Source organism: Dicentrarchus labrax, unplaced genomic scaffold (genome assembly GCF_905237075.1).
Source record: "Dicentrarchus labrax unplaced genomic scaffold, dlabrax2021, whole genome shotgun sequence".
Classification (NCBI taxonomy): Eukaryota; Metazoa; Chordata; class Actinopteri; family Moronidae; genus Dicentrarchus; species Dicentrarchus labrax.
The window spans coordinates 17,718,940-17,735,954 of record NW_026136721.1 but is presented as its reverse complement, the minus strand read 5'-3'; the positions used below and the strand labels follow the sequence as shown (position 1 = coordinate 17,735,954).

Below are 17,015 nucleotides of genomic sequence, written 5' to 3'. Positions count from 1 at the left end.
CGGTTAGATACCAATAAATCTTACACAATGGACTTTTAAGTCATTAATTTGGGCTAACCACATCCTAGTTCTAGCTGTACTTGATGGTATTGATCTTGTTGTCATCTCTCTCTTTGACAGAAACCTGTGACCTTTGTCCTGCTAGGAGAACACACATTGATGAGCTACCACGGTGCCTTCATTAGACCAAGTAAACCACTAAAATCAGCTGAGACCCACTTGGCAATGCTTAATTGTAGGAGTTTTAACAGATCCAGTTAGCAAATAAAGTGCAAAAAGACCAATTTGGATAAAGAAAGAAAATACATTCATTGAGCCTTTCCTGGCAAACCGTCTCTAGTGATACATCACTGCGAGTCATACTTGGCCTCTCCCAAGGCACTCCCTTTTGAGTTTTATGAGATAAGGAGGTGATAAGGACACATGTGACCCGAGTTCCTAAGACCAACAAGAAGTCATTTTCAGCAGCCCAAATGTGATGATACAGTGACAAGTTTATGTTAATACTACTTTCTTTAAGGATAAGAACTGACAACTACCTCAATCATACAGACACTGTGGTCAGTACAGTCAGAAAAGTGTCTAAAAAAAAAGCCAAGAAGAATGAAGACTTCATAAAATGACATATCTATGTTTATACCATTGTTGTTTGTTACTACACAACAACTGGCAGCCATGCTGACTGATAATGGTACTGAAATGTCAGTATTCATTTGATTGGGATATATCTAATCTCAACTTTTACCCATTTGACGTGTAGAGCCCCTCTGTAAGATTACAAGTAAGAATCTTGTCAGCACGGTGTCACAATGTCAACCTCCAAAATCCTGCTCAACAACATATTGTGTGTCTGACATTTTCTGATTTATTTAGTATGTGTGAGTCATTGTACACCAACAAAACAACATAGTCAAGAAGATAAAATTTCCTTTGTTTATAGCTGAAGTAGCATACTTTCACCTCTTCACTCCCTCAATTGTCCCTCAGGTGTTGACAGGAGCTGAATTTGTTCAACCGTGTCCTGCTACTTCAACAAGTGATTGTGACATTTCAGAGAGGAATGTGTGTGTATGATTGTGACAAAGACAATTTGTAAAGTAACATTCCTCAGTTATCAATATACAGTAAAATGTGCCTCAGGCTGTGCCATATCATACTTACAAGTTACCTTTAAATTCTACTCTCATAAGAGTGGGCTTTTATTTTCTTTATTTGAAAGTGACAGCTGAAGAGTTACAGGAAAGGGGAGAGACAAAAGGGGTATAACATGCAGCTGTGGTAAGGACTTTTGTAGGGCCTTTCTACATGGGGTGCACACCAGGTGAGCGACCCGGCCAGCCCCCACTGAACATCTCATATCTAATTTGTATATTCCTAGTCTAACCTACATGTAGCAGTGGCTGGCCCCCACTGGGTTGATGGACAGTAATCCATAGGCACAGTTATCATCCCTGCTTATCTCTAGTAAAGTTACAAATAGTAGATATATTAGAGAGCATTTCCACATCATTCTCTGACCTATTGCACTTTTAAAAGTGTGAGTCCTACCCTCACCTAAGCAAAGAACATATATATATATATATGATTATGATATTCAGCGGCTTGCCCAGGTCTGACATCTACATTGTATCTGTTTAAGATAAATTACAGAGGCTGGTCCAACTGGCCATAATCCAAACAATTTATTTGTTTTGTTGAGTCAGTTTCAGTGCAGTTTCAGTTTTTTTTTCAGGAGTCAGGGGCCAGCTTTTAGACTGATCCATTTGATCAGACAGTCACAATGTTCCTTTAAATGCTGCTCATTCAACCCAAGTGTATTTAAAGCAGCTCTGAATCATGATAATCAATCTATGAATATGTGTGAATTACACACCAGCCCTCAATTTGAAAACACCTTATTTTGCTATTTTTACATTATAGCATCACTGACTCCCACTAGTAACTGTTAATACATGAGAGGGCCACATATGTATTTTTGTATTAATGATAAAATACTGAAATTTTTTTTATCACTACTTTTTGTGATATCAAGTATGATATATGACGGTGAAATTACATTCCATGTGCCTTTGCACCGTTCTTTAAACTGATATTAATTTGATGGCCCAATATGCTTATTTCACTGATCCTTTGTGGAAGCCCTTTCTGCTTTTTGTATTGTATTGCTCAGACCACACCCTGCTAGGAGTTGCAACAGGCTTAAACTTTTGATGAACTGAGTAACAGAGAACTTGGAACTACAACATGGCAAGTAAGTCGGACACGTGGACATCATAAGACAATGACCAACACCATTTGTAAATATTACGTAATGAAAGGAATGTATTATTAAATGTATTAATAGCAAGTACGTTAGTTGGGTAGAATGCTATAACCATATTTTCCTCTTTTCCTATTCATAAAGTTTTAAGAAATATCAGCCCACAGTTTGATTGCTGCCAATTATAAAGCTCATCTTTATTTAAAATGAAACCTTGTCCTTTATATGACAACTCTAGTGGGACAGTAAATGCTGTTTGGCAAAGATGAAGCACAGTAAACCGCAGTTTTCTTGTGGTTTTCTAACACTTTCACAATGATAAAGGGTAGCAAAAGACATACAATAATCATACAAGTGATGGTAAAAATGAGCCAGAATCCATCCACTGGCAATGCAGAGATTGGATGCAATTTATTGCTCTCTCTATCATAAACGCAGTTGAGGTTGCTCTTAAGTCTGTAGATGACTTTACACCTCTGTGCTTCGGTCTCGATGTCAGTGACTTTAAAAACCTCATAGGGGGGAATCAGCACCTGGTTGTTTTGTTTCAAGGCTGAGTAATATGTTATGTCAGCACCAAAACATGTGTATACTTCAAAGCATGAAGCGTTCCTTGTGAAGTTCCACCCGTCACTTCCTATTATGAAAGTGCTGAACCGAATCAGTTTGTTAGAGATATTCACATTTAAAAGTGCCTCTATTCTGTAATTTGTACTTAGACATGTCACCTGACTGTGCTTCAGAATCTGAATAGCTTCACTAAGGGAAAAATAAAGGGAGCGGGACTTAAGTGTCTCCTTTAGTTGATTTCCAGTTCTTTCTGCAGTATCAAGGTCTCGCTTGACAGGTTGCAGCATAACATTTGTGTACATGTATAAGGCAACTGAATGATGTTTCTCCATGTAGTTGTGAATAGGCTCCTCAGCGTTTTGCTCTGCGTTGCTCCAGGCTTGACTGAAGTTTGTGCTGGTATCCCATGTCTGCATTATGGCTTTATCAGTCACAACCACAGCTTTGGATCTGCAGTCGTCATACATGTCGTCATTCAGGTCATAGGTCAGATCCTGAATAGAATGCAGAAATGAGGAGAAACATGTTGTTCAGAATTCATCCAGTAGATGGAAACATACACTAAATGAACAGTATTAAGCTGGAACCTCTTTTGCATAGTCCACATTTTTCCTTAAAAAACTATTAGAGATTATGGCTTTTGGAATTACTTTAAAAGTGCATCCATAAAAATTAGACATTTATGTCAAATATATGGTGTAAAATTGTGAAATACCTCTCCAACAATATCCTGCCAGCTTACTGACTGATATATGACAACAAATATTAGCAGTTCCACCAAAAGAACAAGAGAAGTAATCGCACATGCAGATAAAGTTTTTCTCTTGCATGCTTGTCTCTCCCAGGAAGCCATAGTGTATCTGAAACAGAAGAAATTTGTCATTGGTATGAACTGAAAGAGGGGTGGATATGCTTTCATGTTTTTCATATTATCTATTTCAAGAAATCAACCAGGGAAACATCTACAGGACCTGGCTCAGGGCAAAATATAACTTTAATGTGAGGTTGCAAAGGTACAGACATCTGTAAACTGATGATAAAATGTAAACTACAGTGTTATGTTTTTTTTTTTACCATCACTGTCAATTTATTTAAAATGGGCCTCGCTTCCTGTATGCCTCACTGCCTGTATGCACCACAGATCATCATTATAGGCTCACAAATTGAACTACATCAAGGGAGAATGAATGAAAAACCCCAGAAAGGTGGTGTTTTACATGTTTTTGACCTGCCTGAAAACAAATGAGTCACACAAGCACACATGCATCTCATTAGCTATCAGAGATGAACAAAATCCCCTTCAGTACTGGATCTGAGCACTGTACTATTGCACATAGCATTACATCATATATAACTTATTATTTATTTTATTTAAGGGACCATGTACAATATTAAGCAGAAATGTATTAAATATTTGATGTATTGTATCACAGTTAGCTTTACAGTTCTTTAATCAGCTTAAAGGGATTGTGACTCTCCCTGTAAAATTCGTCATAACATACCAATCTCTACTGTAAAAACCCAGTAGATCTAAATACAAATAAATATGTACCACTATATATTTGGTTATTTGGTGCTTCATTATTGGCTTATCACTCTAATCTGCAATAAACTAAAAAAAAAAGTTGATGTGTATAGATGTGTAGTGGAAAGTAAGACAATAACATTTTTAAAAAACTAGCAATTTTTTTTTTTTTTTACTTACCACATCCTGAGCAGCACTATGGTGAAGTTTTTTTTTGTCTTTTATCATTATACAACCTTTTCCAGAGTGAAACATGTCCTCTGTTGTAGTCTGTGCTTTTTGCAACTCGATGACTTCCCTTTGTTTGTTTATACCTGAGAAAGCTACCAAACAGGATTTCCTAGTGCTATCACTTGTAGAACCTCCCTCCTGCCAGTGTAAACACTGAAATGACTGAGCCAGTGTGGATAAAAGGTTTCATTTACACATGACAAATAGAAACAGTAGAACACATAGAACGGGAATATGATGCAAACTAGGAAAAGAAAATGTTTTTAGTAAAATGTAAAAACTGTTCCATTTGTTAAATGGTTTCTCATCACACACTAAATCCTGTTTAAATATCACATGCAAAATGAAATCCATATTAGCTCTGGTGCCTCTGAGCAAAGGCGTGGCAGAATGTCTGCTGTGTGGCTGTACCTGTAAATCCTGTGTGTTGGGACTTCCTGGATGGCAAACTACACTGCAGCACCTTTTTCCTCAAATGAATAACATGCTGCTGTTGAAAGTACTTGGCAAAGGAAAGGTAAGCTAAAAGATAGGATTTCATAAGTTTTTGATGGAAAATATGAGGATGTTTATTGATTGATTAGACTTCAAGGAAATATTGATATAGTTTATTTTTATGTTACTCTTACATTTCAGCCAAACTGGGTCAATGAAAGAGTTCAAAGAGCCTTTTTTGTTTCGTGCATGTTAATGTTTTGTTTTCATTCAGATATGAAGTTTGGCAAAGTACCAGTGTGTGAGCTGAAGTCACTGAGAAACTGGGCATCCCTTTGTGTGTTGTTGGCAGTGGCACTCCTATTATATCATGATCCATTTCTACTACTCTGGTGGCCTCAGAAACCTGCTGAGGTGGGATAAGAGTTCTTTTTTTTTACATGCAACAAAACACACACATTTTTGACACTGAATATTCCAAACCTTCAGTAATTGATTTTACTCACTGTTTCTTATCTGTCACTGCAGAAACCTGGTGGTTTAACTCTGGATATGGCAACAGACTCCATTGATGATATGTATGATGGCTGCCGATCGGAAACGGCCTCTGTGATCGACCTGTTTGGAGTGTTTGAGTGGCACTTCAACAGAGACTTCAGTTTGGCCTGGGCTTCAGTTGAAAGACATGCAAAGAAACCTGCACACAAGCACCTGAAAGAGGACCATGCTATAGTTATGTACCTGTACACAAAAATGAAACATATACAACAAGCTTTCAACGAAGCAGTGAAAACGGGGAAAAACAAGTATAGCACTGACAGATTTAAGTTCCACTATTTCTACTTCTACCTGACGGATGCCATTCAGGCGCTGCGTCAGAATCAGACATCTTGTAGAACCACCTATTACAGAACATGGAAACAGTTTGACCACAATGTCATCAACTCAAACATGCGTTTTGGGGCTTTCACCTGGGTAGCTTCAAGCAAGCAGTCATTTAATTTTAATGCCAATGTGTCTTGTTTTGAGATCCACTCATGCTATGGTGCTGACATTACATATTACTCCGCTACAAAGCAAATGGGACAGGTGCTGATTCCTCCCTACGAGGTCTTCAAAATCACTGATGTCCGGACAGATGATTCGTGGTGCAGGGTGGTCTACAAGCTACATAGCACCAAAATACCAAGGGGAGATTTAAATTGTAAATTGAATCCAAGGCCAATAAAAACATATTTTGGAGCTGTTTCAACACAGTGGCAAGCAAGCAGTGTTGGGAAAATGTCAGCATGCGTAATGCTGTTTATTATAATTTCTTTAGTTCTTGTAAAACGCAGGCAGAAATGTTTTGTGGTTGCAGTGCTGGGTGCTCTGCTGCTGCTGCTGATTATTCTGGTGATGTTGAGAGTTAGCCACTGGGTGTGAGGGGTGACAAAGAGGGGTGATGGTGTGTTAATGGGACTCTTACCTTGTGGTTTTTATCATTGAGAAAATTCCCAAAAAATGTTTTTACCTTTGTCATACTGTGCACAATAAATGCCAAGCAACTCACAAATTCATATTTTGTTTTCCTGACATCAAATTACATGAAAACAACTCATATTTGGTGATATAGATATATGCAGACTGGTGCCAGTATGAGTACATAAAAAGCCCAACCAAAAGAACAACATTGACTTGATTGTTTAAATTTGCAGCTTGACAAATTTTAAAGAGACATAGGTTGGCTGTTCAGACTTTAAAACTATGCATTTAATTGCTAAATTAAATTTTTTTATTAGGACTGGAGAACTATTTCCAAAATGGTACCTCTTTATTGAAACGTATCTTAAAAGAGGTCAAAACAGAATATAACCTAAAAGAAAATAAGTATAAAAGGTCATTTAATTGGATTCTTTAATACAGTTTCTGATGCACTGCACATGGACTTCATGGTATAAAAGTAGCCTACTATCTCAACGTGTTTACGCTAACTACCTGCTGCGTTTAGTAGCATGATACTGTAAGTTATCTTCGGTAAATAATACGTTAGTCATGCTTTTAAAACACTGTCTCTGTACTGTACAGCATGTAAGGTCCTATTTCCCCTTCAAAATGTGTATCCCCACATATTTTACTATAAATAAAAAAATAATTAGACTTGTCTTAATAACAAAATTTGCCACATTTACGACCTTTAAAACAAATACCACAAAAGATAAACGACATGGATACAGTAGGTTTGTAAAAGGTCTCACCTCTTCCTGCAATGGTAAAGGAGGACCCATATAATTAATTACAATCAAAGGGAAATGACTTGACTGTGTAGTCTCATGAAAGTCACACCTCTGATTGGAATGGCCTGCAGCTGCTAAAAGATAAGCAGGAGCTCAGCTTACCAAGTCAGCTAAGTGGCACGACACCATGTGAGAACTGCAGGGTGGTAAGTGAATAAAAGTCTTCATTGCTTCCTTGTTTGATCTGGGATCAAAACAAATATTAAGGAGTACCCTTCAAGGCCCACTTCAATCCATCCAAACAAGTTTTACACAGTTATTTTTACACTCAAGAAATTGACAGCAAAGTTAGAGGAAGGATATTAAACAAAATGTTGTTAATGAAAGAGTTATTTTTGTGTGCAGGTTTCCATATCTGAAGATGGCAATGATGGCAGTTTGGGCAGCAGTGCTATTGACATACGGAGCCTGTATAGGAGTTGCAAAGGTACTGCTGTACAGACATCTGTGGGAAAGATTATCACCAAGTAAGATATTATTTTCTCATTGTTTTTTTATATTATTTTTCAGATGTCTGCAGAACCTGGGTTAAAAGTTCCACTGGATTTAGCTCTAAATGCTATTGATGACATGTACACTGGCTGCAAAGACAAGATGGAGTACAAAGTGAAGAAGGAGTACCTGCCTAATGAGAAAAACAAAGACAACAATTTCACCCTGGCCTGGGGTGAAGCAGAAAAATACTACAACAAAAAATGGAAGCGTAAAAAGGGAAAGTCACCTTCTACCTCCCTGGGGAAAGAACGGATCATGGCTATTTATGTTTATACCCTCGACAAACCAAAAATCTATCTTGATTTCAATAAGGCAGTTCGAACCCAGAAACCTAAGTACAAGACCACATTCAGGTATCACACACTTCACTTTTTCCTGACTGATGCCCTTCAAACTCTCAACACTCGCAAACCTGAAGCAGAAAGGTGTCTCACTGGCTTCCGCAGGGTCAACAGCTACTTTAGCCAAGATGTTCTCAACAAGTTGATTCGCTTTGGTTCTTTTACCTCCAGCTCAATGGGCTGGTACCCTAGCGCTGAAAGATTTGGAGATAAGTCATGCTTTGAGATTGTCACATGCTCTGGGGCAGACGTCTCGCTGTACTCTAAGCTTGGGGAGTCAGAGAGAGAAGCCCTGATTCCTCCTTATGAGGTCTTTAAAGTCACAAAAATAGACAGGAGATCTGACCAGAAGAGTCTTCCATGTGAGGTGGTTTACAAAGTGAAAAGCGCAGGAATAACTCTGTCCAATATGAACTGTGCTCTTTTCTGAGATAAGTAGTCTTACACATTTGACAAACTATTCATTTCATTCATTTGTAGATTTAAAAAAAGGCATGATATCATTTTGGCTACTAGTGACAGTGTCAGTATTAATATTTAAATGACTAAATCTTTAAAAGCCAGATGTGAAGAGTCTGGGTAAACTTACTTAAACATCTGTAACTATTATAATGCAGCCATGTTCTTATCCATGTTATCTGCATCTAGATAAATTGAGTGCAACAAAGAAAAATCAATTGTCCAACAATCCTGTCAAACTCTGTGAAAAATGTAATAAAATGCCTTTGTGTTTCACAAATTGTTTGTCTAAAGCTTTTACATTCGTTCTGTGTGTATAACTCATCGACATGCAAACTCATAGAATTAAAATAAAGTGAACTGAATGTGTAGAGCTCTCACCTGTGACTGGGAAGGCCTAAAGCTGGTGACTGACCAGATATGAGCCAACCCTGGGGGTTGCATAAGTTCATGCCAATGTATCACACAAGTCACCATTTTTATATATATATATATATATATAATATATATATATATATATATATATATATATATATATACTACAGTGTTTCCTCTAGGATTTTTTTTTAGCAGCGGCGGCAGGCCCGTCCGAACCCCCCGTCGTCCCCGTCACGCCGTCAAACATTTTACATATGACACAGAAGTGACACTTCGCTGCGACACAAACAAATATATTTACCGTTTTAATGTTTCCAGATGTTTGATATCAGGACGTTGAGCTGAGAACTGACAAGTTGAACGTTGTCCAATTAAAACGGACCCACCGCAGTGATGTTTTTGGTGGAGCTGTTAGTTTAATAGTCGACTTGGAATAAAGCGAACATTTTGACAATAAACTACATCAACACAACAGTATGTGGAGTTAAACTGGACAGCCCCAATAACCTCTGAATAGTTCTACTTGTTGTTAAATTGCAATGTGAGCGGCAGCCAACGGGGTGCATTATGTCGGCAGGATCATTTAAAAGGCAACCGTGACTACATTGTGCGTCTGCCCCATTTCTGATACCGTGGCGGCAGAAATCTAACAGCGATGGGCCGCCGCTCCAAAATCAACATAGAGGAAAGATATATATATATATACTACTCACAAAAAGTTAGGGATATTCCACTTTCGGGTGAAATTTAATGAAAATGTAAAACGTTGCTGCTACAGTGATATTATATCATGAAAGTAGGCATTTGAGTAGAGACATTCAAATTAAGATCACCTGGAAAGGTTATAGTGCATTTTATGTACATTCTGAAATTTCATCCGAAAGCCGAATATCCCTAACTTTATGTGAGTAGTGTATACATACATGCCGTTGACATGATTTAGTGTGTTTGTGTGTGTGCGTGTGTGTGTGTTTTGTTGGTTACTGTCTGTGATGCTGTGCACATGAGCAATCACAGCAAAAATGGGCAAATACATTGGCAGACTCTAGATGATACTGATTATGGTGGAGGCGATTGTTATCATTTTGGTGTCTGAGAGGCCAGATGGATTTGATGAGTTAATTTTCCTTTTCCTTTCTGACATGAGAAAAAAAAAATATTGAGCTGAAAGCAACTATAGACTTAATATAATATGATTGGATTAATATTAATAATGTAATATATTATGTAATTTAACAAATTAATGTGAACTACGGTTATTTCTGTTCTGTTTGGATCACATTAGGTAGGAAATCCTCATGTTTGTAACGCAGCACCTACTCAACCTCAGGTCTCTGGCTAACATGCAAATGATAGCCAAATACGTTCAGCCCATCAAGAGACTATCAAAACACTACAGATAAAAGAACAACGAAGTTTTGAATGCTGTTAATTCAGTGGCTATCATCAGGAACAGGAGTTACTCACTTACCTGTTTGATAACTTGCTTTGCCTTTTTACATTTAGAGGCCATGCAATATGTATTTAAGTCTTCCTGGCTACACTAAAGCCTAGCAGGAAACTTTGAAAACACAATTCTGACACCCTCTCACATCCAAAGACAATATGTCAAAGTATACATGAGTATACATGAAGCTTCTTTCCAAGTTCTTCAAGGCGACAAATTCTACATAGAAAGATGTGCATGTCTCCTTTCCCCACAAAACGGTATGTAAGACCCACAATCCTCAGTTAATGGCCGTGGGATGGCCCACTTGTCTGTCTTCCTGTACTGCTCTTCCCAGGCTGTGTTCTGTGGCAGCCTCAACATCTTATCATAGATGCCACACCTTTGTAGTTGAATTTGGGTTCATATTTTTGTTAATACTCACATGCATATTTTCATCCACCCATGCCTTACGCCACTGACTTAATCCATATCTCCACCTCCATCTTATTTTATTATTTTAATTTATTATATTTTGCTTTTGAAACTTGTGTATGTCAACTCCCTCTTGGTACCGACCTGTGTTACATTAATCTAATGGATGGTAGATGGAGGGTTTATTCAGTTCAATTCAATTCAGTTTTATTTGTATAGCGCCAATTCATAACAGAAGTTATCTCAGGACACTTTTCAAATAGAGCAGGTCTAGACCGAACATGTCAGAATTGCAGGAAACCAGAGTTTGCATCCCTTTGCTGACTTGCAATGAACATTCTCATATTTAGCTTTTCTTTAATCATTACATACCCTAATCTTGATCAGTTCCCATGTGCAGATGTTGAAGAAAAGGATGGATGTATATAGAAAAAGAAGAAAAAAGACCATTACTGTGAATCACCTCTGTGATATATATATATATATATATATATATATATATTTTTTTTTTTTTATTTTTTTTTCTCCACCCACTGTAAGTAGTTTGAATATTTATGTTCCCACACTCATTACACCAGAATAAAATGCATTGAGATGAAACGAGTGAAGTCTTTTTTTAACCATAATCACATTATTTACCAGACATGAAAATAAAATATAACACTAGAATCTTATTAAAGAAATGCCTGATCAAATGATTCATTGAACAGTTTATTTGTCACAGCCAATGAAAAAGGAAAAAAGGTGCCACCATGAGAATAAAGAAGAATCAAGGTAGAATACAAGCAGACTTCTATTTACATTATTGATCCCACTATTTTTCCCCATAGTGTTTTTGAGTCATGAGCATTGCCTGGCATTATAGCCAATGATGTAATGTAAATGTAAATCTAAACCAAAATCACCAGGAACCATTATACTAGTTACATTATACTAAAATATATAGTACATATACATACTCACACATAGGTATATAGTCAGGGATGGCTGTCTCCCCAGTGTTGCCGTAGAGCACTTGCTTTAACGTATTAATTTAATTATAATTTAACTTTATAGTACACAATGTTGTTGCTGTAACTTGATGTGATGCTACTGTTGCTGCTGTTGCTGCTGTGTGAAGTATTGATGAGTGTAATGCATTTGTTTGCCCACCCACCCAAAATCACCACCAGCCGTCACTGTATATAATGATTGTTAGAGTTTCCTGAAGCAGAGAAGTTTTCTACTCCTGTGGAGGTAGAGGATGGGCTGTATAAACCCAGCTGTCAAAGCTAAGCTTGTGCAAATAGTAAAGGCATCAGGAAACTCAGACTTCAAAAAACCTTGCAGTGGAATAACAGCCATATACAAAAAGAAATTAATGGCCATTGTAATCATGATAAGCAAAATGATTTTAAATGCCCTTCTCTTTATTGTATTGCTCTTCTTCTTCTCTGTGGTTTTTTCTCCTGGCCTAGGATGTTTCAGTGCCCTGAGAACTGAGAGGCAGCAATAAAGTATTACACAGAAGAAGAGTACATTCTGGAGGAAAGGTCCATAAAGATACAGAGGTTCTGTGTAGGTGTACATAGAGTAGATACAGGACACCAGCACAATTGGCCAGGCAACACAGCAACAGGCCACCCTGTACCTCAGGGGTTTACACCGCAGGAATAACACAGGGTGGACAACCCCGACATAGCACTCGACACAGATGCAACACTGGAAGAGAGGACGGGCGGTCAAAAAAAGGCCACGTGAGAACATGAAGGCATCAAAAGAGAAGAACCAGTTTAACCATACATAAACAAAATACAACATGCTGGATAAAACGAAAAAGATCTCCGACATAGCCAGGTTGAGAGAAAATAAGTCTGAGGCCAAAGTTTCTCTGGCTCCTGCCAATATCAGCCACATGACATAACCGTTCAGAGGCAGACCCAGGATGATGTTGACTGAAACTGAAGCGATGACCAAACCTGAAAGATGAGAGTGGCTTGATAAACCGTTTTCTGGCAAGGTGGTGTTCATTTTGTTACTGTAGAGAAGAAGAAGAGACAGCTTCAGAATCCTGAACATGAAAATGTAATGTTTCTTTGATCAGTTTGGGCTTCTTCATACAAAGAAGACACATTTTTTTCTACAACAAACCTTTACAATAATTTGAGATGCAGTGCACTGCAATAACATACTATACATAAATCAACAAGCATCGATTCAAACCTGGTTAGAGTAGAACAGTGCGTGGAGTTCAGGCAGTAGTGACGTGAAGATTTGAAGTGACGGACAAATAGCCTTGCAGGCTCTCTTTACTGGTTACTGTTGACATAATCAAATACACGACAAAAACAACAATCAGAACACTGGCAGGAAAATGAAAATGTTATTCAAAAACAAAAGGGGTTTTTCAAAATAGAGATCCCTGCCTTTAAAAAAATTTTCCATGCTGTGCCCTGCCTCTGTCTGCTGAGACAGACGGTAACCACTTTGACCCTTTAGGTTGAGAGATGAGTGGGTTACTGTATATTGATTTAAAACGTCAGCTCACCTTTCTTATACAAAATCTGTTTTTCCCCAACTTAGCAGTAGAGGAAAGTAATTGAGTACATTTACTGAAGTACTCGACTAAAATACAGTTTTAAGGGACTTTTACTTTACTTGAGTGGTGGATGCATCGTTAAAATGTAACCTCAATCTAATTATGTATTAATCGTCCATTTAAAATAAGTGATCTTTGTGCACAAATACTATTGTACTCAATGTAAACAATATAGCAGTTGGCTGGTTGACTTCCTTTGACACCTGTAAGTTTACACACAGGGCCATGCTTCGTGTCTGTTACATGGAAAACATGTAAAGCAGTGTTGGATCTTTGATCATTTCTCTTGCAAATCATACAAAGAGAATAGAGACTCATTTTCTTCCCATGGGTCACAGTGAAAGTTCCAGATTTGTAAGAAAAAATCATAACAATATCACAAAAACAGGAGAAGAGAAATATAAAGGTTAAAAATGCATTTAAAATATAAAATGAACGATAATATGACTAGTATGTCCTATTAGTCTGTTCAGGCAAAAGTGGCAGGAGTAGCTCCCAGAGCTCCCAGCAAACACACATCTCAAACACACTGTACACAGCCTAGATGGATTTTGGCATTCCCTGATATGATGACTGACATTTTTCTCTTTGCCAGGAGAGGTCATTAAAGTTAAGCTTAAGGTCCATTTATTGGTTAGTATGGCAATGTCTTTGTAGTACACAGGGTCTTAAATAGAGAAAGAGAAGAGAAAGTGATTTATTTGTATTAAGATACAGGACTTTTGCATGTAATAGTTTATTTATTTGGAATGGCTTGATACTACTTTAAAACATATAAAAAAAACATTTTCTTTTATATTGTTGGCACAGCTGGTTGAAGGTCATGAGTGTTCAGGGTGCAACAGTGTGTATATATTTATTTAGATGGTCTTAACATGTTTGTGAATGTTAAATATGTAAAGAATATTCATCCATTGCTTCACTCCACTCTCCTATTTCCAGTGTCACATCAAGTAATATCTCTGGAGAATAGCTCTTCAGGTGAGTTTAAATGTTGGTGTCCACACATAATTTTAAGCTAAGGTCTTATGGTAGGCATTTTATATAGTACGGTCAATTATAGTTTGAAAAAAATAAACAGTTGGCCTTCATTTAGCACATCCTGCTAAATGAGAAAACTATGCCACCTGCTGTTGTAAATTGGAACCAGCATTATGTAGTAATAGCAAAGGAGTATTTGTCATCAATGTAGATCTGCTGCTACCATTAGCAACAAGTTATTTACTTCCCTTTTTAAACTGCATTTTCAAACAGATTTTCAAGTTCCATTATTTATTTAGGAATTCAGTCATGAGTTTTTAAATGATGTACATAATGACTGTTTCATGTGGTTTCTACGGAAGCCCTTAAGGGCCATGCAATCATACATTTTATTTCCTAAATTTTCCCATGATAACGAATTAATTTTCTCGAGATAACAAAGTTTTATTTTCCCGAGATATTGATATAATTAATTTGAGATCTCGAGATAATGACTGTGATATGATAACTGTGGTCAAGCCAGCTGTTACCCCAATCTCCATGGTCAAATCAGCCGCACTTAAATTTACAGCGTATTCACTTCTGGTTTTCAAAATAAAGGTATTAAGAACAGTAAGCTATAATTCAAACCTACATTTAAAATAAAACATGTTACATTAATCATTTTGTCTATTTATTTTAACATGAATAAATTGTAACACATTTATTACGGCCTATTTTTATTGTAGAATTAGTTATTAATCAATTAAATGCTTTATTATTATTTCCATGACATCTGCCGTCCTCCATAGTTACAGTGAGATATTTATCTTTAATTATAAACAGAATAAGTTATAAAGTAATGGTACTTGACTTGTGCACTTCACTGTTATAATGCTAATCACAGATTTAAAGTGTTGTTTTGTTGTGCCCCGGGGCTATCAACCTGAGTGGGCCGTGCATTAATACCTAATGGTGTGGCCTATATTGTCTGTGTTACAATCCAGCTAACTTTGAGAGCTAGCTTTAAGAGCTTTATTATTATGTTAGTTGTGTTTAATCAAATTGTCACAATCAAGCTGATGCACAGAAAGGGAGTCAGACAGTGTTAGTCCATTATAAGAGTACAGGTTGGTTTCTGGTTGTAAGGGAAAATAATCACTGATATGTTTGTGGTGTACGGATCGGTATTGCATTCACTTGAAAAATTTTTTTTTAAATCATTTTTTCAGTTTTTCTGCCTAATTCCCCCCCGTTTTTCGGAGCATTTTTTTTTCTGAATTATCGAGATACTTCAAACTCCCGCGTGAACCTCCAACCTGCTAGTGACTCCCTATGATGACTCCTGCCCCCACATAAATGACCCATCTTCAACTATCTACCGTACAGGGTCAATTTTGCTATGTATATATTGCTATGTCTAGCAGATCTGAATGGGCCTTCCTTCTGAACAACTGCAAAGTCCTCAGGTGCCTGCATAGAGTCGACAAACTAATGATAATACTATCTATATGACTTAAAGACAGGATTATTTCCCAGTGTCTTAAACCAAGTAAAACTTGATTGAACTAAACAAGCCGGTTATGTTTGTTTCCGTTAAATCGAGCTCTCAATAACGGAATGAATGCGTAAACTTGCACAGAGGGCAGGATGTGGGTGTGATCAATCAGGGCCCAGCAGCAAACATTTGCCCTTAACCCTCAACAGGTTCATCTGACCATGATTGCATGTGCCTTAAGTGGAAGCTGTACTCCTTGAGGGTGTTGTAGCAGTCCTCCACCACCAGAGGGTGCAGCAGAGCAAAACATGTCATGGAGAGAAGTTTGGGAATAAAAGCTGAGTAAAAACTGGAGATATTTTTTTTACCTCATACCTAACTTTATTTAAGTAAAATAACCCCTTATAACTTTTATATTTTCAGACCTGATGGCTCAATGTAAACTGACTCTTTTGAATAACTTGCTTACAATTTGTAGTAAGCCAAAGGCCTTTTTTACAGCAGTTTTGAATTTTGAATGATAGAAAATCGCAGATGTTACTTCAAGTCTTCAAACAGATGTTGGTCTGGATGCTCTGCAGCTCTTTTCAGCTGGTACAGAATCTGTTCAACTGTTCATTAGAGGGGTCTTCTTGATAAATTAAGGGAACTAACATGTTATGCTGATACTGGCTTTTTAACATGGAAGCTGGAAGCAGTAAAAACTTACCTGGAGCAGTAATTACATAAGATAGAGAACACATGGTATGTTAACATAATGGCCTGTGTGTCCCAGAGCAAAATGTCCTGTTTTAAATGTGTAAAATTGTCTGATATATGTCATCTTTAAAATGATTCTGATGGCACAAGTTTTTGTTTCTCATCTATGATTATCTGTCAGAATAACTGAAATAAAAGGATCAATCAATCAATATTATTATTGATTACTGCAAAATTATATCCAAAAATATATATTTGGGAAACTGAATAAAACGTAACTACTAGATACACTTTAAAATAAATTGATATATGGAAATATTCATAACAGAAATAGTAAACACAAAAATCACCTGCAGTATCACATTTAAACAGACAGATAAACATACTCATACACTCTGGACTCATAGAAAGACAAATATAGAGCAAATTAAGCACACAGAAAATAGAAA

General features: G+C 37.1%; 3 protein-coding genes across 4 annotated transcripts; 2 read left to right on the top strand and 1 right to left on the bottom strand.

Moving 5' to 3' along the window:
- Positions 1 to 1,667: 1,667 nt before the first annotated feature.
- Positions 1,668 to 4,667, bottom strand: LOC127355120 (ecto-ADP-ribosyltransferase 4). The gene is made up of 3 exons (XM_051385618.1): positions 4,536 to 4,667; positions 3,546 to 3,688; positions 1,668 to 3,324 (listed from the first exon to the last, which is right to left on the bottom strand). The coding sequence occupies exons 2-3, from the start codon at positions 3,681 to 3,683 to the stop codon at positions 2,482 to 2,484; spliced, it is 981 nt and encodes a 326-aa protein (XP_051241578.1). The 5' UTR covers positions 3,684 to 3,688; positions 4,536 to 4,667; the 3' UTR covers positions 1,668 to 2,481.
- A 139-nt stretch (positions 4,668 to 4,806) lies between these two features.
- Positions 4,807 to 6,580, top strand: LOC127355118 (T-cell ecto-ADP-ribosyltransferase 1). Its single transcript, XM_051385616.1, has 3 exons — positions 4,807 to 5,103; positions 5,296 to 5,435; positions 5,550 to 6,580. Exons 2-3 carry the CDS (start codon positions 5,298 to 5,300, stop codon positions 6,444 to 6,446), a joined length of 1,035 nt encoding a protein of 344 aa, XP_051241576.1. The 5' UTR covers positions 4,807 to 5,103; positions 5,296 to 5,297; the 3' UTR covers positions 6,447 to 6,580.
- Positions 5,653 to 8,872, top strand: LOC127355125 (ecto-ADP-ribosyltransferase 5). 2 transcript variants are annotated; one of them, XM_051385627.1, is made up of 3 exons: positions 5,653 to 5,753; positions 7,643 to 7,724; positions 7,808 to 8,872. In XM_051385627.1, exons 2-3 carry the CDS (start codon positions 7,659 to 7,661, stop codon positions 8,561 to 8,563), a joined length of 822 nt encoding a protein of 273 aa, XP_051241587.1. In that variant the 5' UTR covers positions 5,653 to 5,753; positions 7,643 to 7,658; the 3' UTR covers positions 8,564 to 8,872. The 2 variants fall into 2 exon arrangements, with proteins under 2 accessions (XP_051241587.1, XP_051241586.1); XM_051385626.1 differs by lacking the exon at positions 5,653 to 5,753 and having other exon boundaries at positions 6,733 to 7,724.
- Positions 8,873 to 17,015: the final 8,143 nt, after the last annotated feature.

Bases quoted from the DNA above. Each gene is read 5' to 3' on its own strand.
- LOC127355120 (XM_051385618.1), bottom strand. From the start codon at position 3,683: ATGGCTTCCTGGGAGAGACAAGCATGCAAGAGAAAAACTTTATCTGCA. The intron at 3,325-3,545 runs GTATTTCACAAT...CATTCTATTCAG, and splicing joins GGCAGGATATTGTTGGAGAG to GATCTGACCTATGACCTGAA.
- LOC127355118 (XM_051385616.1), top strand. From the start codon at position 5,298: ATGAAGTTTGGCAAAGTACCAGTGTGTGAGCTGAAGTCACTGAGAAAC. The intron at 5,436-5,549 runs GTGGGATAAGAG...CTGTCACTGCAG, and splicing joins GGCCTCAGAAACCTGCTGAG to AAACCTGGTGGTTTAACTCT.
- LOC127355125 (XM_051385627.1), top strand. From the start codon at position 7,659: ATGGCAATGATGGCAGTTTGGGCAGCAGTGCTATTGACATACGGAGCC. The intron at 7,725-7,807 runs GTACTGCTGTAC...ATTATTTTTCAG, and splicing joins CCTGTATAGGAGTTGCAAAG to ATGTCTGCAGAACCTGGGTT.